Source organism: Jaculus jaculus, chromosome 6, assembly GCF_020740685.1.
Source record: "Jaculus jaculus isolate mJacJac1 chromosome 6, mJacJac1.mat.Y.cur, whole genome shotgun sequence".
Taxonomy (NCBI): domain Eukaryota; kingdom Metazoa; phylum Chordata; class Mammalia; order Rodentia; family Dipodidae; genus Jaculus; species Jaculus jaculus.
In genome coordinates this window covers 44,732,118-44,758,742 of record NC_059107.1, presented here as the reverse complement: position 1 = coordinate 44,758,742, position 26,625 = coordinate 44,732,118, and the positions used below count along the sequence as shown (strand labels likewise).

Genomic DNA, 26,625 nt, shown 5'->3' with positions numbered 1-26,625 from the left:
TCTTTTTGGTTTTTCAAGGTAGGGTCTCATTCTGGCTCAGGCTGACCTGGAATTCACTATGTAGGCTCAGGGTGGCCTTGAACTCTTGGTCGTCATCCAACCTCTAGATCAAAAGCATGTGCCACCCTGGCCAACTATAACCTTTGTAGAAAATAATTTTTTTGGAAAGCTGACCTGCTGTTTGCAAGAGAGAAATTTCTGGTGTCCTTAGTTGCCTGCAAAGATTTTACAATGGGTTCAAAACATCCTGCCATCAGCCCTCAGGAGGCCTGACAAGCTAGCATCAAACCCCAAGGGTTCCCCTCCTATCCTCACTTCCTAGTGCAATTATTTTGAAAAACAGGTTATACTCACATCCCCTCTTCTGTCCCCACTACCCTGAGGGCCCTCCTCAGGTGGGTTGTTGGTATTCACTGTGGGGTCCTGAAGGGCTCAGCCAGGGCTCAGCTCTTAAGATCTCACTGCAGAACTTAGGGTCAGTGCCTCACTCCTTGAGACGTAATGGTAGATGATGGCAGCTGTGAATTTCCACCATCAGGCCTTACTAAGGGCATGGTTTTCACAGTGCCACACTACTCTTTGGGAGCTCTTTTGCTACCCAGGCCACACCCCAGGCTTACTTCACCCTGACAGCCGGGTGTGGCCCTGGACTGTCTTCTAGTTTCCCAGGTGGCTGGGATGTAGCTCAAAATTGAAGTGCTTGCTTAGCATGGGCAAAGTCCTAGTAAGGAAGGGGGTGGGGGAGCAACTTGCAGGCCTGAGACCTTTGATCTAAGGAGACTGGTGAGAAGAGAAGCAGAGGTTGAGGGCGCAGGAACTTTTTTTAAAAAAATATTTTATTTGACAGAAAGAGGCAGTGAGAGAGAATGGGTGCGCCAGAGCCTCCAGCCATTACAAACTAACTCCAGATGCATGCACCCCCTTGTATATCTGGCTTAACAGGGTCCTAGAGACTTGAACCACGATCCTTTGGCTTCGCAGGCAAGCACCTTAACTGCTAAGCCATCTCTCCAGCTCGTGGGAACTTCTTTTGGTGGTTGATGACTCCTAGTTTCCTGCTCAAGAAGGAACCTCCTCCCCACTGCCTTTTATTAAAAGGCAGGGTGTCATGTAGCCTAAACTGGCCAAATGGTGGGATTATAGGCACATACTGTCATGCTCAATTTGTATGATGCTGGGGTGGAATCCATGGCCTAGGGCATGCAAGGCAAGCACTCTACCAACTGAACTACATCTCCAGTGCTCTTCACTTGAAGAATGACTGTTTTATTCTGCACAGGGGTCCTTGGGGCAGGACTCAATGGAGACCCTTCTTGCCCACTTCCCTTGGAAGTGTCACATTCCTCTGTACCCATGCCCTACAGTCTGGTCCCATTGTGTCTGGAGGGGGCAGCCCAGCCTTTTTCCTGGCAAGACCCACCTTTAATCCCAACCCCACTCCTAATAGGTCACCACTGCCCTTTCAGCCCATCAAGGTTAACACAGCTTCTTTCCACAGGTCTGTTCTTGCTTCTAGCAATGGGTCAGAGGGGGACGGGGACAGAGGTAGGGACTGAGGGCTGAGATCTGATAAAAGCAGGAGCCTCAGAGCCAACTGTGCGTTAAGTAAATTCTAGCTCTGCGTTCTCAACTCCAAATACAAAATCCACAATCTAGGAGAAGAAAAAAATTAAAAACCAAGTCTTTTTTTCCCCTTCCTCCCAAAAGCTAGGTCTAGTGATGTTTATTGTTCAGCCTGAGTGGGAGTAATGTTAGACAAAAGTATTAGCAGCCCTGGTTGTATGAAGCCTCTGGGCCAGCCTGGTCAGCTGGTTCTGTCCTGGCCAGGGCACCTTTCAGTGTTCTGGGGGAGGGGGAGCCTCAACAACTCCAGACAGTTCAGGGAGGCTGTAGGCACTGGCACTAGCTGGGAGCAGAGCCAGGAAAGCCAGGTCATTTGATGAATGGCTCTGGTGGGGAACTTGCGGCTTTCTGAGGGGGGGGTGAGCTGTTGGGGTCCTGGGAGGTTTCTGGCTTTGGGGCCAGTGCGGTTCAGGGCATGTAGCCACATGGCAGCAGGGCCAGCACCCTGTCCCAGAAACAGAAGTTGGGTGGGTGGCTTGTGCTAACATGTCTCAAGAAACCCCAAGGGTGAGAGGACACATTCTTTGGGAACTCGGGCTGGAGTAGAAAGGGAGCAGCTCTAGAACAGGTTCTATGTTTGTGTTCAAGAGTCCCTAGCAATCCTGCCTAAAGTGACTGGTCATTCATAGGGATCTCACTTCCCGGCCTTGCAAAGCACCTGGGATCCCCAAAGTGAAACACAGTTTGCTGTGGTCTTCCCAGTGAGAAGTCCTGAGCATCTTGTTGAGGGTTCGCCACAAAGGCCTTCTGAGGCACAGATGGAGCCACGGTGTCTTGAGCACTTAAGAGGACTCAAGGGCAGGGATGAGTAATGCTGCCACTGTCAGGGGGAAGCTGGCCCAGTCCAGAGGAGCCCAAGGTCATTGTGCTCTGAACGGTCCTGAACTGCCTTGAGTTCAATCTTCCGGCCCACTCATTTAGAGGGCTGGCCAGCCACGCCCACCCCCAGGTTGTCCAAGCTGGGCTGACAGTGCTGTGGTGGCTGCTATCGTAGAGGCTGCTTGAGCTCGAACAGGCCTGTGCCTCCTTTGACAACCTTCCCCACCACCAGGCAGGCTGAAGGGGATCTCAGTTCATCGTGGGATCCTGTGAGAGGTGCAAGAGCATGTGTCAAGTTATCTGAGGGGCGAGGCTAGGGATGAGGTGAGGGGACTGACTACTCAATGCTGAGGTGGTGCAATGGGTATTTCAGAGGCCTTAAGGTCCTGGGACTCTGAGGCCAAGATTAATGTGCCATGGCACTGTCCTGTGTTTGAAAGAGGGGAAGCCCTCCCTGCTCTTTCAGAATGCAGACAGCCTTACCATTGCCTCTCCACCCCTATTTCCAGATCTCGCTGCACACAAGGTGCTGGGGAAAGGTGCCTTGGGATGAGGGCAGGGTCTGGAGGGGAAGGCTTTGGACACCTGCTTTGCACTGACCCATCATGGTGGCCTGCTTGAGAAACTGGAAGCTGGTTTCAAATGTCATCTGCTGCAGAGGGGACGAGCTTGACCGGATTCCAAAGCGATTAAGTGGTTTATAAACTCCCTCAAAGCACATATAATCAGCAACCAGGGAGAGGTGGCGAGGATCCACGGCGATGCCTGTCATGATGGTTTAACAACAGGAAGGATTAAGCAGCAGCAAGGGAGACGGTTGGAAAGCACATAAACCAGGCTGTGCACAGGTGAGTGCCTGGGCTTGGAGACCAGCCCAGGGCTGTCACCTCTCCACCCAGCTATAGGAGTCCTGGCCCTGGCCTGAGCATGCCCCCGTCCCTTGCACCTTGCCTCTCTCACACAGCTAGCAGCTCCAGCAGAGACAATCTAACCATGCTGCTTCCATTGGGGCCAAGTCATCAAACTGAATCTTTGCAAAGAGACCAGCAGCCAGGATGTTACTGAGTGAGCTTGGGGGAGAGCTGCCACCCTCCACTCTCCCTTCACACACTCACTGCTGACTTGGCTCTAACCCTCTTGTCCCAGCTGTCAGGTGCTTATGCTAGACCAGGCCCCTTACCATACACGGCAAACACATTCTTGATCTCTCTTTCAATCACCCGCAGTGCGGCCTCGATGCCGTAGGTGTTGGCCACAGCATGGATATCATTGGAGTACAGACGTCGCAAGTCCAGCACCTGAGCAGGGGAAGAAGCACCTGCTTAGGCGCCCGCCATGCGCTCCATTTCCTCCCACCTTCCCTCTGACTGTGCCCAGAGGCTGGGTAGAGAAAGTTGCTTGCCCAGCCACTGCTGAAATAAGCCCACAAAGGAGTACAACCCAAGCGAGATCCTGTGTATGTTGGAGATGACTCTCAGGAGGTGAGGGCCATTTCCAGCTCATTCTCTTGGCAAATTTTTGATAAAAAAGCTTCAAGGTAACATTGGTGGGAACAGAAGTATGTAAGGCAGAAGGGCTTGGGTAGTCTAGGGTGGGCATGGGCCAGAGGGACCCTTAGCAACCAGTTGGGGAAACCCTCGTGCCACCAGGAGCTGATAGCATCTCAGAGAAAAGAATGAGCAGATGGGATCAGGGCACAGAGCCTCATCCAGCGTAAAGGAAGGAGCACTTGGTTAGGCCAGAGGCTCCTTTACAGACAAGGTGAGCAGCACTCAGGTCAGCAATGTAGCAGATGGCTTCTTACAATGCTACTTCTGAAGGACTTAGTTCCTGGAAGTGGGGAGTTCTCAAATGTATCTAAAACTCAGAGCTGAAGTTCAGCGAGTTTCTGTACTGCAAGCTTAAACAGGCTAACAGACACCGTGAGACACCAGAGCATGGATAAAGGCCATACACTGAAGGAAACAGCCTAGAAGCACACAGCTCAGGAGGCCATGGTCAACTGGCTGGAGGCACTGTATCCAGTGCCTAGTTCCAAACACGTGAGGTTAGGAACAAAGCTTGTCACAGGACAGGCATACAGCCTGCAAAGGAAACATACGTCAGAGTACTTGAATAGTTCTGGAAGGTTGATTCCTTCTGTGCTCAACACAAGCTCCTTCTCATTCTTGTCGTTGACTGTTTCATTCAGGAGACACCGCGTGATGCCCTTGGTGGTGTAGACGACGGCACTGTGGGCCAAGGACACAACCAGGGAGCTCATATCAAAGTTAATCTTCATTAGGGGGAGCTTCATGGTCACCTACAAGAGAAGGCAGAGCTGAGCCAGGAAAGCCATTACTCCCAGCCCTGTGGATAGGTCAGGGGCCTGCTGGCCCTGCTCAAAATACACCTTCAAAGCTTGCTCAGTGACACTCTGGCTGTGAGTGTTTGGGAAGTGGGGGACGGGACGTGACAGGACACACCCTGCCACAGGAGCCTGAACACTGGTGGCTTAAATGACCTGCATACAAGTGGAGACAATGGAGCTCAGGTATCACAGTTGTTGGTGGAGACACTGAGACTTGTGTCCACTCAGAACTGCCCCCCCCTTCAATGGCCAACAGTTATGTGGTATTCTGGGATCTTATTATCTATGTTTCCACTTGGCAATCACTGAGCTGGATTCATGAGAAGACGAGGAGTAAGTCTGTGCCAATATTGAGGTATCTGAACCGCTGAGACCTCAAATGAACCATGACATCCTCAGGACAGTGGCCAGGGGACATACAGGGAGAGGAAGGAAAGGGACTTTGGTAGCCTCACCTTGATGGGCAGGCTGGATATGACCCCCCAGGTCCAGCTGTGCAGCTACTCACCTGGCACCAAAGGCTCTCCTCGGTATCATACTGATAGTCCTCTATAAATGAGTGGGCATCCTGCACAGCCTGGATCCTGTGCTTCACAGCCTCAGCTCCCTGGGGCCTGGGGTGGTGGCGCAGAGGTTTCTGAGGTACATCCTCTGCGGCGCCTGAGCCCACCTCCTTGTCTGGCTCTTGGGCCTGGTGGGTTCCTTCACCATTGGCATTCCCTTCCTCCTGTGCATCCTCCTCTTCTTCTTCTCCCTCCTCCTCCTCTTCTTCACTCTCATAATCAACCTGGCAGGAAGAAAAGTGCAGGCTACCACTCAAGGGCTTCCTCTTACATGGACCAAGCAACCTGGCAAAAGCCGCACCTGACTGGAGCCTCCAGGTCCCAGTTGCCCACGCTCCCAGCTCTGCGGGTCTGGCTTCTCTGCTCCGCCCATCCTCGGCCCTTCCCCTGGACCGCAAACTTCAGTTCTGACGTGCTCCCTTGCGAATGAAGATCATGCCACACAGCTTCCCTGGCTCACTACGCATGATGGTTTAGATGTAAAATGTCCTCCAGAGCCTCAAGTGTTTGTGATCAAGCCTCCTAGTCTCCAGCTGGAGGAGGTGTGTCATGGGTGGGGACAGACCTTGTGGTCTAGCTCTACTGGTGTTGAGAGCTAGCTCACTTAGACAATTTCCTGCCTGTGGAGATGTGATACCCCAGCTGACTGCTCAAAACCATAAGCTTGAAATAAACCCCCGCCCCCCATAAGCTACTTTGATGAGGTGTTTTGCCTGAGCAACAAGGTAACTGTTACACCACCTCACCAGAGCTCTCTGCCTACGAATCCCTCAGCCTCTTTAACCTGCCCTGTGTCCTTACAGAGACAGAGATACCCAGTAGGGGGACCGGTTTGGGGGAGGGGAGAAATATCACATTCTCATTGTAGAAACAGGAGGCAGCTTGACCTCTTGTCAGTCTTCTCTGGGTTCTTGAATCTGACTCAAATCCAAGGTCAGCCAGATCTCCAGGTGGCCTGCGAATTGCTGCCTGACAAACCTTACCTGCGGGATGGGCACGTCTTACTTCAGATTTCTGCTGGGTTCTCAGCATAATACAGAGTAGGGCCTCTGAGTCAGGGGAGACCCACAAGGTGTGGCCCGAGCTTTGCCGCAGGGCCCCTCACCTCTTCCTCCTGTTTCTCCTTGCGCTTGGTGTCAGACGCATCAGCATCTCCCTCCTCAGCTTCAGCATCCACAATGCTCCCCTCCTCGTCCTCACCGCCATCCTGTTCTCCCTGTGGTTTGAGATCACCGTCAAACAACAGATTCCTTCCAATACCCAGTTCTCAGTGAATCAATCTGTCCACAGATGCCCTCTTTCCTACTTCTGTATCCTCCACCTTCCTAACTATCCATCCACCTACCTTTCTACCAACCCTCCTTCACATAGCCAGTGTCCAGCCCCTCAGTCAGCCTAGCTCTGGACAGCCTTCACCTTTACACATTCCACTGTGAAAGATTTCATGTTTGAAGATTATAGAAAGCAGAGGTAGGGAGATCGCTGTGAGTTCGAGGCCACCCTGAGACTACATGGTGTTGGGAGCTATGAACCAAACCTTGGCCATGTTGACAGAAACCGCCATATAGCAAGTTAAGTTTCTATTTCCTCATCTAATGATCTATTACCAGAAACGAAGGAGCTGTTACGCCTGGGCGATAGCCTCTCCTGGTGCTGCGGGTAATTGATGAAGAAACAAAGAAATTGCATTTAGCCAGTAACCCTGTGATCTCTGGCCTGATTATGACTCCTTTCCCCTACAACTCTATATAAACGTACATGCAAGAATAAACTCTCGAGGCCGTGACACACACACACACAAAAGATTTAATGAAGAGTAAAAAGGAGCTAATTGCCATAGTAAAAGATATTTTAAAAACATAAGGAATTGCGATTGCTTCAAGTCCCTTTTGATTTTATCAGGAGGACATGTTCTTTTTATATGTGTGTGTATATGTGTTTATGTGTGCTCATTGTGCTTGCTAGTCATGTCATGTTTGTGACTGTTTGTAACTAAAGAGATGAGATGGATGCAGGTGACATTCCTTTCTCTTCTAGAGAACCATTTCAAGGAAATCAAAGACCTAAGCATAGAAATTAAAAAGGAAAAGTTAAATGTCTTTTACAGGAGTGAATTTGCCAGATATTTGTTCTAGGTCAAGTTCACCTTACATAGAGGATTATTAAAAACAACAAAACTTCCTCTAAAGAGGTAACTTATAATTTGTCAGATATTTAAAAAAAAGATTGTAAGCCGGGCGTGGTGGTGCACGCCTTTAATCCCAGCACTCGGGAGGCAGAGGTAGGAGGATCGCCAGTGAGTTCAAGGCCACCCTGAGATGACAGAGTGAATTCCAGCTCAGCCTGGACTAGTGTGAGACCCTACCTTGAAAAACCAAAAATAAATAAATTAAAAAAAGACTGTAATGTTACTTAAAAGGAGGAGCCAACTAATCTGACTTCTGAACCAGCCTGCCTCAAGATAACAACACAATTTGCCTTAGTTACTCCTAATAAAATCATTTACAAATGTGTTATTGGTATTAATGATATAAAATTGTATTAAGACTGCTTTCTTTTTAGTAATAGGATTAGTCAATTTGGTGTAATTCTTTAATAGCCTTATAAGAAAAATAATCACTTCTCGGCCTTTTGGCTAAGATCAAGTGTAGTATCTGTTCTTATCAGTTTAATATCTGATACGTCCTCTACCTGAGGATAATATATTAGATGGATTTTTGGAGCTTGGAGTTGGAATAGGAGCTTGCTCCATTCACTCCATGCATTGACCGGTATTGCAGTACTTCCAGGAATGGTGCACCCCCTCAGGGGAATAGAAAAGAAGATAATGAATGATGGGGTGAGATGAATTGATTAAAGGAACTGGGAAGGAATTTTTCAATGATTACTTGTTAAAATTGCCTTTTGAATGGTACTTAGATCAGAATGTTAAAAGTATATAAATAAAGATGTGCATATATAGGAAATAATTTTCAGGCTAAACCTAAACGCCATGCCTAAAGTTAGGGATTCTTCAACTGTTTACAGACTCTTTATATAGAGACATAGTCTTAATCTAAATTCATCTTACATTAGACACAGGTGATGCCTATGTTAGGTGGGTCACAAAGTCATAAGTACAGATGTAATTGGAGGTTTAACCAGGTTAAACACAGACAAGAGTCTATCACCTTGTGTTTTGCAAATGGGTAAATTTGCTATGTAAAAACAACCAACTTCAGAATAGGAAAGGAATGTCAGGATGCTTATCTCTCTGTTCTACAATTTCATTTTGCTCTTGCTTTCCAACATATGCTACTTCAATTCATGGAAAGCTTGACTCTGAAAAAAAAAAAAAAAGATGGAACCCCCTTTATCTCAAACCCCATGCAAGTTTAAGCCATGTGTCCCCCAGACTGACTAGAGACAAAAATGGCCAACTGTCTCTGACAAGGAAAAAGGAATATAGCATATAACTGTGGTTCTCCTTAGTTTATCTCTTACGAATACCTAAAGTCACATTTGTTAGATAAAGTCACTAGACAAAATTTTAAATAGATAAACTGAGTCTTATGATAAGGCCTCACTCATTAACAGGTCACTGATGCTAATTTGTTATGATTTAAGGGTTATAAAACTAGCTTTAAGACTCTCTCAGTAAAGTAAATTAGGTTCCTCTTTTCATCAAGGTTTTAACTATTCTAAAGATAAAGGCTCACATAGAAATGGTTAATTTCCAAAAGTGAAGTACTCATACCTAAAGACATTGTGACTTTATAGATAGCTTCTATCTTATTTATGCTAATTTTATTGAATGGTCATAACTAGGTTTAATCACTTAGGTTTAAGTGATTTAATTTCAGTAATAATAACTTTCATCTTCCTGGGATATGCTGGAATAGCTTGCTTAAGTTTTATCAAACTTAAGTCATGGGTAAAACATAAAACTGTTTTATGTTAATAAAAATTTCTACGGTACATAAAATCAACAGCTATCAAGTTTAAGCCAAAATCATTGGTTGTCAAGTAATGTTTTTTCTTTCAAAAATTTATCAAGGGCTGTTTTGGCCCAGAAAAGACCAGATTCTACTCTATTGTATGTAAAGTAACTGTCTCAATTTTGGCACCATGATAACATTTCATTAGATTTGGTTAACTTACATTCAAAAATTCTAGCTATACAGAACAGTCATCTTGATTTTGATGCTACTAAGGCTGCTAATGATTTATTTACTACAATTAAGTCTGTGTTGCCTGGTTGGGACTCTCTAAGTTCCTGGACAGGCGGCTTTACAGCTGTGGGTGTTTGCCTTCTGCTTCTCTTATGCTTATTGCCTCCTTTCTTCAAGTGTTTAATGAAGTCTATTGTAAATGTTCGCACAGAGGTCCAAGCTATACACTATAGGACATACCCTGGCTCTCTCAGACTTTATCCTAGTTCTCCCTGAATTTTGTCTGGCTGGTGGCCAGAGACAGATAAGAAGGGAGAAGGAGAATCTAAAACAGAGAAACCTGCTGGGTCAAAAAGCACTGAGGATAAGGTAATCTCCATTGTGATGGGCTAAGCAAACAATGGTGACTTTTAAAATGATAGGTTTATCTAAACAGGTGGTCGGAGGCCAGAGGCCCCCACAGTGGAGTGTTTCTGGAATGCCCTTAAAATGGAGATTGCTCCAGGACCTTAGAAAAATTAATAAGGCCATGGTACCTATGGGAGCCCTACAACCAGGCCTCCCCACTCCAGTAGCAATTCCTGCAGGATACTGTAAAATCATTATTGACCTAAAAGATTACTTTTTCCCTAATACCCTGAGAATTGTCAGCATTTTACATTTAGTTTACCTGTGGTAAATTTTAGAGGCCCTAAAGATAGTGGAGGCTACAATTCTGAGCCAAAGGGTCACTTTTATCTCTTATAAAAAGCCTCTTCTCCTGGTCATTTGTGCCACTAACTTTACATCCACCAGGGTGTCCTGGCAGGAGGGGCCCCTCTTCTGGGTCCATTTACCCTCCAAAAGTTAAAAACGGGGGATTTATATCCCATAAAAGGCTCTCCAAAAAACATTCTTCATCATGCACTGTTTGTCCTAAACTTTTTAACCCTTGACGCTCAAGGAAAGTCAGCAACTGATCACTTTTGGCACACAAATACAAAAAATACCTTTGCCAAAGCCATGTGGAAAGATCCTTTAACTTTAAAATGTAATGGCCCAGACCCAGTACTCATTTGGAGCCAAGGATCAGTATGCTTGTTTGACACCAAAGAAAATGCTGCAAGATGGCTGCCAGAGAGACTTGTAGAACAGGCTGAAGATCCTCCAGTGACATCTCACATATCCAGGGAAGAAACACTTCCCTGAGAGAATCTCCCTTTTTCCCCTAACAGGACAAAGCTGGAAGGACCTCTACTTATCTTAATCCTCTCACTCACAATCATTATTATGTCTTTTATATGTCAACAGATTAAAGCCATTAAGGTGCAGCCTTTACAGGTCCATTATCAGACTGGAGCTGGCAGATCGAGGCGTTGCCACTGAAGACCTACCACCTGCAGCTGTCACTGTCCCTTGATCTTGCATTCTGTACTCATTTACTATACTGCTGTCCTCTACACCTCTGCTATCGCTGTGGTCTACCTGTCTTGGCCAAATAGCTACCCCTCCTATGGGAGCTGCATAGGATTCAGACCTATATATATCAGCTCACAATAAAGTGAGTGTGATATGGGCACCAACGTGGGTGCAAGGCAAAGCACTGCAAGGGAAGGTCCCTTTCTGACCGCTTCTGAATTCCCTGAGAGAAAAACCTGACTTATATGGAGGTTGGTACCATAACTGTTATCACTAAGGCCATGCCTCGCTCTCTGGCCACATAGGCCCTGCCTCCCCTCCCCAAAAGGTACCAAGGGCCAAAGATTGTGGGAAAAAGCCATCCCCACGGGAGGAGTCAGGTCCCTACTCCCCCAGTTGGTTAATGCCCACTGCTGCAAAGCGGGCCTCCCCCTCTTTTTGTATAAAAGGGAGGAGATGTTGGGAGCCATGAACCAAATCTTGGCCATGTTGACAGAAACCACCATATAGCAAGTTAAATTTCTATTCCCTCATCTAATGATCTATTACCAGAAATGAAGGAGCCTATATGCCTGGGTGATAGCCTCTCCTGGTGCTGCCAGTAATTGATGAAGAAACAAAGAAATTGCATTTAGCCAGTAACCCTGTGATCTCTGGCCTGATTATGACTCCTTCCCCCTACAACCCTATAAAAACCTATGTGTAAAAATAAACTTCGAGACCTTGACAAATACCTAGCTTGGTCTCCTTCTTGTGTCTGTTTGCCTCCCCCCATTCAGGTTAGCTTCTCCTCGAGTCCTTGTTCGACTCCCCGCTGGCCAGGGCAACATAGCAAATCCCAGGTCAAGCTGGATATAGAGCAAGACCCTGTCTCGAAAAACCAAACCAAACCAACCAACCAACCAACCAACCAAACAAACAAACAAAAAACACCAAACAACAACAAACACTCAGAAAGCAATGTGTTTCACTGTGACGTTTTCATACATCTCTATCAGTATCCTGTCCTTCCTTGCCCTCTCTACCCTCCCCGTCTCTCCCATATAGCTCCCCCTCCTTTCATATCACATATACTCCATTACTATCATATCCCACCCCCTCCGTATTTTATTTGAGAGAGGCAGACAGAGAATGGGCATGCCAGGGCCTCTAACCACTGCAAATGAATGCCAGATGCATGTGCCACCTTGAAGATGTGCCACCATCTGGCTTTACATGGGTACTGGTGAAGCGAGCCTGGGTCCTTTGGCTCTGTTGAGAAGTGCTTTAATGGCTAAGCCATCTCTGCAGCCCCAAATACTTATTTATATGAGAGAGAAAGAGTCAGAAGGGCGCCAGTGGTGTTGTAGTCAGGTTCACATTGCTGGTAGAAATCACCCAACCAAGAGCAGCTTGTGGGAACTAAGAAGTTTATTTTGGCTTACAGGCTCGAGGGGGAAGCTCCATGATGGAAGGAAAACAACCACATGAGCAGAGGGTGGACATCACCCCCTGGCCAACATAAGGTGGACCATAGCAAAAGGAGAGTGTGCCAAACATTAGCATGGGGAAACTGTCTGTAACACACATAAACCCACCCCAACAATACACCGCCTCCAGCAGGCATTAATTCCCAATCTCCATCAGCTGGGAACCGAGCATTCAGAACACCTAAGTTTATGGGGACACCTGAGTCAAACCACTTGTGGGTGGGGTAGGGGTAGGAGAGAGGAAGGGTGAGAGAATGGGCATACCAGGGCCTCTAGCCATTGTAAACAAACTCCAAATACATGTGCCATTCGTGTGTCTGGCTTTTTATGTGGGTACTGGGGAATTGAACCTGGGTCTCCAGGCTTTGCAGGCAAGTGCCTTAACCACTAAGTCATCTCCCCAGCCCCTTCCTTAATTTCTTTTTACAGGGCTAGGGATACAGCTTACTGGTAGAAGGCTTGCCTAGCAATGTAAAGCCTAGGCTTCCATCCTTAGGATGGCAAAAAATAAACACACACACAGTCCTCCTCCCCCGGCCAGAGGCTGTCTAAGTCATGAAAAGATGATGTAAATGCTACAAATGCTGTAGGTGGGGATGAAGCTTCGAAGGGCTGTCTTGGTGAAATATTACACACTTAAAACCCAAATATTTATACTTTCTCTCCTGACCTTGACCCCACAGACATCTGAAGACAGTCTGTATTTGTTTGGGTGAAGCCACAGCACTTTTTCTGTTCCAGGCTAGCCTCACTCCAGGGCCAAGGACCAGGCAGGGCAGTCACTGCCTCAGGACCTGCCAAGCTGCTCCTCAGCCTGGCCTGCTTTGGGTCTCCTGGCAGAGGTGGCCTGTTATTCCTGGGCTGCCTTGCTGCCAATGACTTTCTCCTCTCCTTCTCTTTTGTTACCAAGGTTTTAATTCCTATACTTCAAAATATCTCATTGGTCCCCTATCAGTGCCCTGGGAAAGTCAAATGCAGAGCAAAAAGGACCTTCTAAGATCCAGTGCACACCATCACTTAAAGCCTACCCTCCTTGGGGGAGCAGAGCATGGGGCTGGTGACTTGTTGGCTTTCTGAGATCAGCAGACAAGTAGTGAGGTAAGGGGAGCAATGGGCCAGCACCAAGAAGTGGCCTGTTGAGCACCGAGAACGCCACAAAAACCTTCCTGAGTAGCGGAACCTTTCCAGCCCCGAGACCAGCTCTGTGCAGCCCGTGTCAAGACCTGGGACTCGCTTACCTGCCTCTGCCCAGACTCCTCCGCGTCACTGAGGTCCTTCTGTGTGGCTCGTCGCGTGTTCACACTTCTGAGGGCTGAGGCTTTACTGCTCTTCTTTCTGATAGCTTCCATCAAGAGCTTAAAGAATCTGGGCGAGAAGCAAGCCACAGAACCCTGTAAGGACCCTTGTGTCCTGTCCTCTCTCACTGAGGGTAGGATGCCCAGGGATCCCCACAGGAGTTAACACATGGGAACGAGGCTAGTCCCTCTCACCTACGTGCTCTCCAGTTTCTGAGTGGTACCTGTCATCTCAGAAAGAGCACCAGGCCCACGGCCCAGCAGGCCTGGACACGAGTTCAGCCACTCCTAGGCTGCATGGCTGTAAGCATCACAGACAGCTTTAACTCCCTTATCAGGAACATGTGGGCACTATGGTATATGGCACAATCTGGCCTTAAGGATCAGCAGTTACGCTCTGTCTGTCTGATACTTTCCCCAAGGCCTGAAAGAGTCCACACTTGGTAAGTGACAGTGGTTGCCACTGTGGCTGTGGGGAGCAGAGAAGGGGAGATAGGCTGGGGATGGATGCCCGCCAGCATCTCAGGCTGATGTGCCTTTTCTCCTTGGAGAACAGCCACATGAGAGAATGAAGACTAAAAGCACCTCACCTGGGACAATGATTCACATCATCAGGTGAGAACCAAATCAAACTGGAGAATTCTACCTGAAGCCCAGAACCCAGGGGGCCGTCGTGGGCTGCTGGCCACTTTCCGAGTTCCCAGAGCTAGGGCCCGTTCAGGACTTTCCCTGCCCTCTTCCTACGGCTACTTTTGCAGATAACCTCTCTCTTCTTCTCCAGGTACTAAAAGCATCATAAATTGAAGTGCTTTTTATAACTGTCCAAATTTATCAGGTCCTCAACTACCCCTGCACCAATTCATCCCATGTTCTCTAAGCCTTATCCTGTGCCTAACCCACAACAGCTCTGTGGGTAAAGCAAGGATGAAAAGATGGGCCCTTAAGGAACTTGAGATTCTTAATTTGAAAAGCAGAAAGTTGGCCTGGGGAGGTGGCTCAGTGGATAAAATGTGTGCCGCAGAAGAATGAGTACTTGAGTTTGAACCCCATGTAAAAGTTGTAAGCTGAAGACTGACTGCAAAGCCATACTCTGATCTTCACATACACACCATGGCATCAATATACCACCCTCATACACACACACTTGAAAATTAAAGACAAAAGAATCCAGGCCTGGGGAGATTGCTCAGTGGTTAAAGGAGCTTGCTTGTGAAAACTAAAGAATGTCATCCTCCATTTTAGTTTTTACTAATTTCTTTGCATGTGCATGTCTCTGGATGCACCAGGGACTTTAGCCACTGCAAACAAATCCCAGACACACGCATCATTTTGTGTTCAGCTTCACATGGGTGCCAAAGAATCAAAACTGGGGCCTGTAGCCTCTGCAAGGTACTCTAACCTCTGAGCCATCTCCCCAGCCCACGTTTTTAATTTGGGTAGGGTCTGGCTCTAGTACAGGCTGACATGAAATTCACTATGCAGTCTCAGGGTGCACTAACTCAGAAGCTCTTTTCCCCTGCAGTCACAACTGCTTTTACTCGCAAGCATCCTTTGGGTGGTTGCTTCTCCAGTAACTCCCCCAGCCGTCACTATCGCTATTCAAGGCTGGGCTGAGGTACAGGTGTAGTTCCTCCCTTCCCAGCTAGCACTCCTTTCCATTTAGCAGGTCTCCTTTGGTGACAAGGAGTGGTGAGAGGAAGAGGGAAGACGGGCAGTACGAAGGAGACAGCAGTGTGCCAGTGTTTTCCTGAAGGTGCAACTAGTACGTTTTGTGATTGTGCCGAGAGCCAAGGAAGTGATGGCTCTCAGTGACTGCTTTCTGAGGGGTGTGCTACTTGTCAGATTGTGGGAACTACAAGGGAACAGGAGGCACACATGGCAGAGGAGAGGAATCTCCTAGCCCACATAAATAATTACAAACTGGGAACATGACCCTTGGCTGTTCCTGGCAACATCTCCACCACCTGCTGCTTGGAGAGTCAGTTTCGTAGTTACTGTAACTGCAGAGAGGGCCACTGGGTCAAGTTCATGGTTGGGTCTTGAGCACTTAAGAGCTCAGTGTTCTTTCCACCTCAACATCCTGGTACACCTTCCAGGTAAATCATACAAAATATTCAAAGTGATGGGTGCCAGTAGAGCTATCAGGACAGCCATGTCCACACATATCCACCCAGAAACACACTTCTTGATCTCTGTTCTTTTTCTCTGAAATATGTCATCATTCCATAGCTGCGAGAGAAGGGAAGGACAGGGAAGAAAGGGGAGAAGATAAAGAAAAGAGGGTTGCAGGGAGAGATGGGAGGGATTAAAAAAAAGGAGAAACAGCTTTTTCCCTGTGTGTCCTAAGGTACTGATGCAGCCTGGGCCTGACATAAGGCCTGCAAACTGCAGCCCTGCTCATAGCCTGCTCCTGTCTGGGACCCCAGACCCCTGCTATGAAGCTTCTACGACCACCTCTGCTCAAAGTGACGGCACATGGTCCTGTTTATCTCTGCTTTTCAAGTGTACAAGCAAAACACAATTAGGAACCGAAGAAGTACTTTACCACTGGGAATGAGCCAGGACCGTCAGTTATCAGTGAGAAATAAAATGTGATTTATTATTTTCAGTTCCATGAGGTTAATGATCAGCAAAAACAACTCTCAGCACAGTCTGGTGCATGCCTCCTGGTGACCTACCTGCTCGGCAGCTGGAGGCCCAGGTAAACAGAAGTGGGACAGCCCATCAACTCTGCCCAGTCTCCTCCCACCATCCCAATTCCCACTTCTCAGAAGGCTGTCAGGCCTGAACAAGCATCGGTTGCACTTGAAGTCCTGCTCCTCCATTATTAATAAGCTGCGGGGCCAGCACCTGCACTGCGTGCTCTGTGCTCTGATCACTTTGCCCAGTGTCCCAGAATGCACGAAGGACCACCTCATGGAACAAGGCTTTTGACCCAAGCCGAAGTCATACAGGCACCAGATAACTATCCAGAAACAACCCTACCGAAGGCTCATGTCACCTGGGGGAAGAACTGGTTAACCAGTGACTCCTGTACAAAGGGCTTAGTTTGGATAAAGCTCACCATCCTAGAAGTTGACAGCTTCGAGGGCCAGTGGGCACTGAGGACTCATCTTCAGGAGAGGAAAGTGGAGGGCTGGGCACAAAGCAGTCCCTCTCTCCTGGTCTCATTTGCCCCAGTAATTGCCTCTGGACTGACTTAGCACAGGTGTGAGATGGAAGAGTAGGGGAGCGTTCTCCTCTCTTCTGTCACTGGCTCTTCACAGCTGAGCAGCTTAGGGAAGACTTAGGGAAGTGCTCTAGATCAGAGGCAGTGGTCAGTAACCTCTGGCTGAATGCTGTCTTTTCTCTACTGGGCTTTAAAAAAAAAAGAATTTATTTATTTGCAAGCTGAGAGAGTGAGATAGGTGGTGGGGGAGGGATGAATATGGGTGCACCAGTGCCTCTAGCCAGTCCAAACGAACTCCAGATGCATGTACTCCTTTTTTTGCACTTGGCTTTATGTAGGTACTGGAGAACTGAACTCAGATCATTAGGTTTTGCAGGCATGCACCTTAACTGCTGAGCCATCTCTCCAATCCCTACAGAGCTTTTAAAAACATTATGGCCTATGATTTTTAAATGCCAGCCAGTAACCTGAACTTGAGATAGGAAGTTCACGTTTCCTTATTGATAGGAACCAGAATCTATCTTTTTAAAATTATCTATCTTTCCCCCTCCCTCCTTTCTCTTTCCTTCCTTCCTACTTCCTCCCTCCCTCCCCTCTTCTTTCTTCCCTTCCTTTCCCCTTTCTTCTTATTTTTGGTTTTTATTTTATTTTTTTAGTTTCTTGAGGTAAGGTCTCACTCTAGTCCAGGCTGACCTGGAATTCACTATGTAGTCTCAGGGTGGCCTTGAACTCATGGTGATCCTCTACCTCTGCCTCCCAAGTGCTGGGATTAAAGGCGCGTGCCACCATGCCCAGCTTTTTCTTCTTATTTTTGAGTAGGACCTTGCTCTAGCCCAGGCTGACCTGGAACTCACTCTGTAGTTCCAGGCTGGCCTTGAACTTACAGCTATCCTCCTACTCCTGTCTCCACAGTGTTGGGATTAATGGCGTGCATCACCATGCCCAGCTAGAAACCAGAATTTCTAAGCTAAGTAGCCCCAATTACACAAGGAGCATGTGGTTTGAAAGCAGCTGCCACTGCTCACTAATGGACTAGAAATGAAGAACCACATGCTGATGCCCAGAATCACATGCCATGCAACCCTACCACCACTCACTGGTCTGGCAGCACAAGAGCACTGCTGGGGTTGGGGGGCTCTCTTCTCTTCCTTACACACATTACTTCCACATCTAACCACCATAAGCTGGAGATAACAAGAACCTTGACCCATCAACCCAAGACAGGGAACAGGGTGAGGGAGTGAGACGTGCTAAACAGGTCATGGCACAGGCCAGACTGGGGTGAGGGTTCCAGCAGAGCCCGCTCTTTCCTCAAACATTTCCCTCATGGGGCTCAGAAGACAAGTGTAGTCCATCACCTGGCCTAGTACAGACCTTGTTTCCATGAAGTGCAAGATGTCCTCAGGTCTCAGGCACTTCTCCTGTTGGTAATATGCATATGGCAGGAAATGAAACTGGAGTGTGTACACTCGGAATTTGTTTTGTTTTTCTCCCATACAAAAGGACTCTTGGACGTCAACTTTCTGCAACACCTACAACCAGACAGACACAGAGGACCTGACTTGTTCTGATCCAAGGCGATTGTGCACTGTAAGTGGGTTGTGAGCTATCAAAGGGTTGAGAGGACAGCAGCTGGTGCCATAGCCCAACTCCAAAGAGCCCCAAAGAGCTCAGGTTGGAGGTGGGGATGGGGCAGGGTATGAGAGCATGCCTGGAAGCCACTTCCAGAGTGGAGAGGAATGGGCTCCTGTGGTGTGGTAAGCTACCCAGGAAGCATTTGTACTGCATTTTCCAGGCACACGATACAGTGGAACTAATGATTAACTTAAAAGCTTCTCAGCACCTGGCAGGCAGCATCTCTCTCCCTCTCTGGATGGAATTCAAGCCAAGGGGCTGAGCTGCCAGCAAAGATAGCTCTGCAGGGCAGGAGGACACAGGCTCATGCCTCCACCCAGTGTGCAACCAGGCAGTGGAGACAGTTACCTCCCCTAAGCACACCCTGGTGAGTTGTTTCTTTAGGCTCTTCACTCTCTTCAGGGCTTTCTTTGTGTTGATCACGGGGACACTCATCATGGGTGTCTTTATGTTGGCACTGGCCACCATGAGAATCTCCCTTAGCCTGTCACAGAACAAGGAGACACCTGATCAGAAGAGGCAACCAGATAAACCTGTTCACCCAAAACCTCTTCCAAGACTGCAGAGTTCTGGAATGTATCTCACATACATTCCAGAACTCTGGGATACAGCAGGAGTATGCTTGATCAGAGTCCTCCCTCTAGTGCTATCTCCTCATCAGCAGGGCCGTCTCTAAGTAGTAATTCCCTGTTTATCCTTCTGCCAAATCCACAGCCCTGTGGCTCCAGACCTTGGAATTCCCAAGGTGACATTCATCTCGCCTCTGCCCGCAAAGTGGAAGGTGTTCAGGGTCATCTGCGTGGAGGGCTCTCCAATGCTCTGGGCAGCGAGCAGGCCTACAGCCTCGCCGGGGTCGCACAGTGAGCGCTGCCACTTCAGCTGCAGCAAGGTTCTCAGTCTGGAGACAGAAGAGGAAGTAGGGTCAGAAGGAGGCACCACACTGTCTACCACATGACCAAAAATCAGAAGCCCAAAACCTTAGCTCGGTGAAGCACTAGAGTCTTGGCTGGTCTATTCACGGCTGCCCCAAGAATGCCATGTGTCCTTGCCAAGAGCTACAGGCTTCCTGGGCAATGCAAGTTTGGAGAGGCCTTAACCTCTAATCCTCCTGCTGTACAAACAGAAATTGGTTCAGGTTCACCAAGCCATTTTGGAGTGTGTGCGCTGGCCTGTGTGTTTATTTATTTATTTATTTTTATTTCAAGTGGCTGTAGTCCACATCTGACATATCCACACAGCACAATCCTGTCATGTACTAACACCCTCCCTGTGGTGGCTGGCCATTTAGAAACCACCATGAGGAGCACTGCACCATGAGGAAGGGGCTTAACAAATGTGGATGAGTGTGAATAACTGTGTGGGTAAAGAAAGGGCAGTACCCAAGTGAAAGGAGGTCACAGAGGCACTTATCTATGTAACTTCTTTTAGGTCTTTCTGAAGGAAAATAAATGGGACCTTCTGAGCCACAGAAGTGCAGGTGGAGGGTGGAGTAGTCAAGAGCTTACCCTTTAGAGGGAAGCCCAGGGGTTAGCCAGGAGAATCTGGCTGGAGAGCCAATTAAGGACAGAAGAGATCATCCCATCCAGCTCCTCCAGTCAGGCACCTGTCCTCTTCTGTCTCTAATGCTTTCCACCAGCCAGCTGTCACTCTTACTCTTAGCTCCATCAGCCTGGCTATGCACCTCTCCTGCTGCCATTAAGGGTGGACCTGCTAGGTCAGATGGTATCCAAGTTGGTCTCTGGCTTACTGAGTGGTACAGGAGAGACTCAGGAACAGCGGGGAGCAGGAATTCCTGGGTTTGCTTGCACTGTCCTAGTCCATAGGCTTCCTATTTTTTGGTGAACCAGTACAATCCAAGGCCTTCTTAAATCCGGAAACCCACAGTTCCAAGCATAAATGGAGTCACTAAATCCAGGCCCTCACAAAAAGCTGAGACATGGTGTCCTGGGACAATAGCTGAATGGCAACCATATTGATTCCCTCCCTCTCACTCAGTCAAGCCCACCATACCAAACGCCTTGGAGGTTACTTCTGCAGGCTTTGTCCACTCATGCCCACCTGCTCTAACCTGTCCCAGAGCCCTCTGGGCTTGCTAGTACCCCAGGGAGTCTCACATTCTTTCTTCAACCCAGAAGACTCCCTGTTCTTCTGGGGTGGGTGAGGAAGGGCCTGAGAGACAGCTTCCTCCCTCACAATCATGCAACACATTTGCTGTCATCACCTGTCGAGAGACAGCTCTGATTTCTTGTAGCTGGTCTTTGCTTGTGCTGCCCATTCCAGACAGTAGTCATCAACCTTCTTCTCAAATGTTTCTGACACAGATGCAAAATAGATGTCTGGGCGCCACACAGACAGGCTGGGATCGGGACAAGGGGCTGCCTTCTTCTGGTACTTTTGCCGACTCTGCTCATCTAATTCATACCACATCTGCAACATCTAAACAGAGGGGAAGACAGATTCCAAGTGAAGTAGGAGGGCACCAGGATGGGCCTCTTCTCTACGGGAAGTAAGTATAAGATAGAAACCTAACGGTGGTGAGGTTAAAACCACCTCAAGATTTAAAAGTGGGGGAAAAGATTCTGTCCTACAGCACACTTGACCAGGACTTCTAAAAAATTTTTTTTTCAGAAAGAGAAAGAATGGGCACAGGGACTTCAGCTACTATAAACAAACTCCAGATGCATGCACTACCTTGTACATTTGGCTTACATGGGACCTGGGGAATTGAACCAGGGTTCTTTGGCTTCGCAGACAAATGCCTTAACCACTAAGCTACTGCTCCAGCCTCCTCCTCTTTTTTTTTTTTTTTTTTTCTCTTAGTTAGGGTCTCACTCTAGTCCAGGGTGACCTGGAACTTACTCTGTAGTTCCATGCTGGTCTTGAACTTATGGTGATCCTCCTACCTCTGCCTACCAAGTTCTGGGATTAAAGGTGTGTGCCACCATGACTGGTGACCGGGACTCTTTATTGGCAATTCATCCTGGCCCACCTATGCACATGGGGGGGGGGGGAAGAGGAAGATTACCTCATTACTTATTACCTATTCGGTGTCAAAAAGTGTTTGTGATCACACTATGACAAGAAACAAAACCAACCAGAACTGTCCTAAAGACAAGGACAGACATTAAGAGTGAGGTGGGCTGGAGAGATGGCTTAGTGGCTAAGGTACTTCCTGCAAAGCCTAAAGACCCAGGTTTGATTCTCCAGGTTCCATGTAAGCCAGATGCACAAGGTGGCACATGCATCTGGAGTTCATATGCAGTGGCTAGAGACCCATTCTCTCTCTCTAATAAATTTCAGTGTTTGTATGCAGGACTCTACTCCCAGCTTCTCTCTCCATTTCTGGTGACTGCTCTCTGACGGTTCATGCCCAGGGTAGTGAAGAACCCCAAAGTCACCAGCCCCAGTAATTTCCTCAAGCCTCACTTACACCAAAAAGTCTCCTGCTCATAGTGTCACTTGGGTAACATTTGGTATCTTTACTGACACTATCCCCACACATCCTATTAGGGAGCATCCCCTCTTTCTTCACCCACTAACTGAAGTCTGGACGTGAGCCAAGCTCTAGGGATAAGCCTCCCAATCACCTGCTGGGCCTCTGGGCTGCGGCCATTCTGGTTCTTGCCCTTCAGGTCCACGGCTTTCACAGCTGCTTGAATCTTCTGGGAAAAACTTAGGAAGGCACCTCTTCTCAGCTGGGCACTGGAATGCTTGCTGTGCCATTTTTTGACGGCTCTAAAGTGTCGGAGAGCTTTCTGGGGATCTGATCTAGATAAAACTTCATGGAGATGCTTTGATTTCATTATCACCTAAACAAATAAACCACAAGTGCAACATGAGATCACGACAGAAGGGACCCAGGGTGCATGCAAGGAGCCCTCAGGACACCTCTTGGAAGAACCAAGCACCCTCTGGTGAATAAAGCTGTGTAAGCCAGACTTGGGAGTGGGTAGACCCCAGAGTGGAGGGAGCTCTTGGGGGAAAGACTGATCCATTCAAAGTCCTTTCAGAAATAGGGGCAGATTCTGGGAAGGAAGGGGAGAAGATGGCCAAAGTACTGGGACGGGTGCCAGGTATAACAGGCCCAATGTCATGTGAAAGCCTTAATTCTGCTATAATATCCAAGGCCTTAGGCAGATCATAATGGTTTTTACTTCTCAATTTGCAAAATGGGACAACTGTTCAGTCCAAGGTCACCGGCTAGCCACCAAGTATTTGTAAATCACAAGGTTGCACAGGTGTGAGGTAGGCTGAGGCCTGACGACTGGTTACTTCAGCGGCAGCACTTATGTGTTGCAGCTATACACAGGTCAGAGTGCCCAGGCTGCGCAGCGGACGAATCCAAACAGCTAGGAAGGACCCCAATGGCAGGTGCTCACATCCTGCCACCACCTCCTGTGCAGGTCGACACATGAGTCCTGAGGGTGTTAAGTACTTCAGGTTACAGGTGAGTACTTTGCCCTTCCCACTAGAATTATCAATGACCCCACGGAAAGGGCGGTAGAGCTCAGGGTATTTGAACAGTCTTGGGTGGAAGCCCACTTGGGTCCTGACAGCCAACCTCAGGCACAGGGGTCTAGCCCTACCTCATGGTTGCTGGCCAGGAAGGGAAATTGCTTGGGCTGCAGAAACTGTGTCTTGGGGATGTCCAGGCCATCCTCCCCATACAGGAATTGTACCACACTGCCATCGCTGTCACGGACAGTCAGATCGTACTGGACGATCAGCCCCTCTAGATGTTTGATGATGCACCTGCAAGGAGACAGTGCAGAGGAAGGAAGGAAGGAAGAAAAGAAAGGGGAACTGCTGTATCAGACAAGGGCAAGGACAGGCACCTCCAGTGCCCTCAGCCACAGCCTACAGCTGTATGACAGGCTTAGCCGTCACCACTGGCCGATCCAGGCTCCCATCTATCCCAGCTGCTCCCTTTCCTTTTATTCTCGGCACCACAGAGCTGTGACTACCACCCTTAAAATTAAAGGCAGAAGGAGGAGCAGGAGGGAGAGGGGCAAGGATTCTTGCATTCTGTTAGTGCAGAAACAGTCGAGGATACTAAGAAATCATCATGAGGCACTAAATGCTGATGTGATATCCCTTTGGTGGCCTTTGTCCTCAGTCCTCCAGTGCCAGCTGCCTCCCTCATCCTTACTCTCTTACTTTCTGCCCCTAGATCAAGTCCCTTTGCTTACTTCCCTGGTCACTGCCTCAGTTTCCCCTCTGCCACTGCACAATGTGGTTTCCCAGAAGCCTGCTTTCTCCCCCTCAGCATCCCACCCAAGCTCTGAGGACAGAGCTCGGTGTGAGGCACCAGTCTTCATGTGCAGGCCAGAGCCTGGTGCTCAACACTCACCTACCATCTACCACTCAGGGTGATGATGTCAGCCTTTGGTACTCTGCTCAGCTAAGCTCACCTCACTGTGCCTAACACCTGCCCTTCACATTGGTGTCTGCAGGCTTCTCTTGAGCTTTAGAATTCATCTCTAAGGTCCTCTCACATGCCAACCTCAGTATCCTGCTGCCACAACACACCCACCCATACTCTCCTCTCCGCCAGTTCCCCTCAACCCGGCCAGTGTGTTACGCTCTGTCTGAACATTCTCCTGCACTTCAGTCAGCAGTCCTGTGCTTTTGCCACTGATATTTTGGGAGGTGGTCTCCCGTCTCTAGCTGGTATGAAGCCTGAACTGTGCCCTTCTCACTCCTGAGCCCCCAAGCTCTCTAATGGCAGGCGGGGCCTGAAGATGTTTGTGTTTTTGCCCCAATGGCTACTGCTCTTCAGTCAGGGCCTCCTAACACCTACCTGCTGCTCATCTTAGTTTCAATGGGTTGCAAGGATGCCCACTCCACACTTGGGACTCTCCCATGTCCAGATCTCCTAGATTGCTTGCTTTCTAGTTTTTTTCAGACTATACACACATGAATCATTTAAGGGGGGATGGAGATGTAAACCTAATAGAGGGAAACTGGTCAAGAGTCCAGGGCGAAAGAGGACTGGGTCAGACTACAATGAGTATCCACTTCCTGTAGCAATGTCAGCTCTGTAGATGGGCTCTTTAGCAAAAGGCCACCCAGGGGTTTCTCCACCTCAATTTCACTTTCGCCCTTCCTTCTTCCTTGGAATCATGATACATATGTCTGGAAAGTTTGAACTCAGAAGCAGAGAAAGGACAAAGCTAGACTTGATGACAGAACTTTGAAGGGAAGAAATGAGTGAACCAGGCTGTCTGCCACTATGTTCACAAGATAACAGCAAATTCCCTGAAGACATAACTTAACAGGCTCAGAATCCCGTGAGAGTTTACTATGTCCTCCATTTCCCATCATTCATACCAGTTGCTTGTGCTCAGGAAGAACTATGACAAAAACTCAACACTGCACCCCAAAGGAGAGAAGCTAGAATATAGGGATCTCCTGCCCGTCTTGGTTCCGTGAAATCAGTTCTTTTTTAAGTTTCAACTTTGAGCTCTCCAATCTCCACCTAATGAGGTCAAGCATAGGACTTTCTATTCTCTCTTTCAAAAGAAAACCAAAAATAAGCAGGTCAGGGTCCGGGACCCCTAAGGTGACACCTGGGCACGGAATGCTCTACACTGTCCCAGACAGCTAAGTCTCTCAGACTCAGGACAGGCTTACTATTGCCAAGACCCATCCCTGCCTCCACAGCTTCCCACAGAGGATGACAGACATTCAGAACAAGGGCCTCCTGTGTAAATCTCTGAGCACATGCTTCACTGTCATGTAGATGGGGAGTAATACCTGTTATTTTCTGTTTCAAGCCAGCCTTGGAGATGTTAAAAAAGATTTTATCATGCAAAGAATCTTCACTGAGAGATGACAGGTACAGGGCCCTGGGACACCAACTCCACCTAACAAAGGCCCATGGGTGTTTTTACCTTTGCAGATAGCCAGATCGGCTGGTTTTCACAGCAGTGTCCACCAGGCCCTCTCGCCCCGCCATGCAGTGGAAGAAGAACTCCTACGGTAGAGTGGGACCAAAGCCCCAAAGGTGGTAGTGAGTACCTGTGACTGCAAATGCACGGCTCAAACTGACACCTGTATATCCTTTTCAGAACAGACAGCCTGCTCTCTTCTGAGGTCCTGTGTTCCTGCCCTTCATAGCTCCAATGGTCCAGAGACTTTTATTGTGCCCCGGGGTTTCTCTTTTTTAAGGGAGGGAGAGAGACAGGAAGGGAGGGAGGGAGGAAGGGGCGGGGGAGAGGGAGAGAATGGGTGCGCCAGGGCCTCCAGACATTGCAAATGAATTCCAGATGTATGCACCCCCTTATGCATCTGGCTAACGTGGGTCCTGGGGAATCGAGCCTCAAACAGGGTCCTTAGGCTTCACAGGCAAGTGCTTAACTGCTAAGCCATCTCTTTAGCCTGGGATTTCCCTTTTATCCTGCATGAGGAAGAGGGATAGGTGGATCAGAAGCAACAGCTCCATCTATTGAAGGCAGATGCCCTCTGTACACCCATTCATGTGATCCTTAAGACCACACCCCATTTCCAATGAGAAACAGCACTTGTACCTGCCAATAATCAGTTCATTCCTACGCCTGTATTTGGCTTCCAACTGTGTGAACAGAGTTATATGGTGTTTCCCAATTCCCAAACTTGTCTTTTTTTTTTTTTTTTTTTTTTTTTTAAAGCTAGAGTCTTTGCTATATAGTCTAGGTTGGCCTTGAATTTGTGACCCTCTCATCTCAGGCTCCTGAGTGGCTAGAATTATAGGGGTGGGCCACCATGCCTAGCCTTGCCCAACTTTTTGATTACTAACTATGGAAAACATACACTTATAACAGTAATCAAGAAGTGCAGATGCACACACACACAAAAGTATCTAAAACTTCAAATGAACTTTATGGTGCTATGTCATCCCTCACTAAATGGGACAAGCTGACATTTTCTTTATTGCTGGTTCATGAAATCAAGGAATGTTAGACACTGTTCCTTATCCACTAACAGGTAGCAGTCAGAATTTGAGAAAAATTTTTGTCTACATCAACCCATCATCGCCCCTTGTCACACGCCATGGATGCTCTCTAGTTGTGAGGCTATGGAGCAGCCAGCAGCCTTGAAACCACTCACTCTAGGCTTACTGGGCCAATTCCAAGGGAAATTCTTTCAGATAAGCATGATACCCAGGAACCAAA

At 48.2% G+C, this 26,625-nt stretch overlaps 1 protein-coding gene and 1 non-coding gene across 2 annotated transcripts in view; one reads left to right on the top strand and one right to left on the bottom strand.

The window, feature by feature from the left end:
* Positions 1-826: 826 nt before the first annotated feature.
* Polr1a (RNA polymerase I subunit A) overlaps positions 827-26,625 on the bottom strand; it is a 76,136-nt gene continuing 50,337 nt past the window's right edge. The window contains exons 21-34 of the mRNA XM_045153252.1: positions 25,366-25,448; positions 23,059-23,224; positions 22,060-22,281; positions 20,694-20,908; positions 19,203-19,370; positions 18,821-18,956; positions 18,212-18,369; positions 13,612-13,738; positions 6,461-6,571; positions 5,301-5,579; positions 4,544-4,744; positions 3,623-3,740; positions 3,043-3,207; positions 827-2,709 (exon numbers count right to left, since the gene is read on the bottom strand). Of these exons, the coding sequence (XP_045009187.1) occupies positions 2,609-2,709; positions 3,043-3,207; positions 3,623-3,740; positions 4,544-4,744; positions 5,301-5,579; positions 6,461-6,571; positions 13,612-13,738; positions 18,212-18,369; positions 18,821-18,956; positions 19,203-19,370; positions 20,694-20,908; positions 22,060-22,281; positions 23,059-23,224; positions 25,366-25,448 (2,250 nt within the window). The 3' untranslated portion in view covers positions 827-2,608. The remainder of the gene's footprint in view (positions 2,710-3,042; positions 3,208-3,622; positions 3,741-4,543; positions 4,745-5,300; positions 5,580-6,460; positions 6,572-13,611; positions 13,739-18,211; positions 18,370-18,820; positions 18,957-19,202; positions 19,371-20,693; positions 20,909-22,059; positions 22,282-23,058; positions 23,225-25,365; positions 25,449-26,625) is intronic.
* LOC123462012 lies at positions 7,971-8,160 on the top strand. Its single transcript, XR_006638047.1, has one exon. It is a non-coding gene; the product is annotated as a U2 spliceosomal RNA (small nuclear RNA).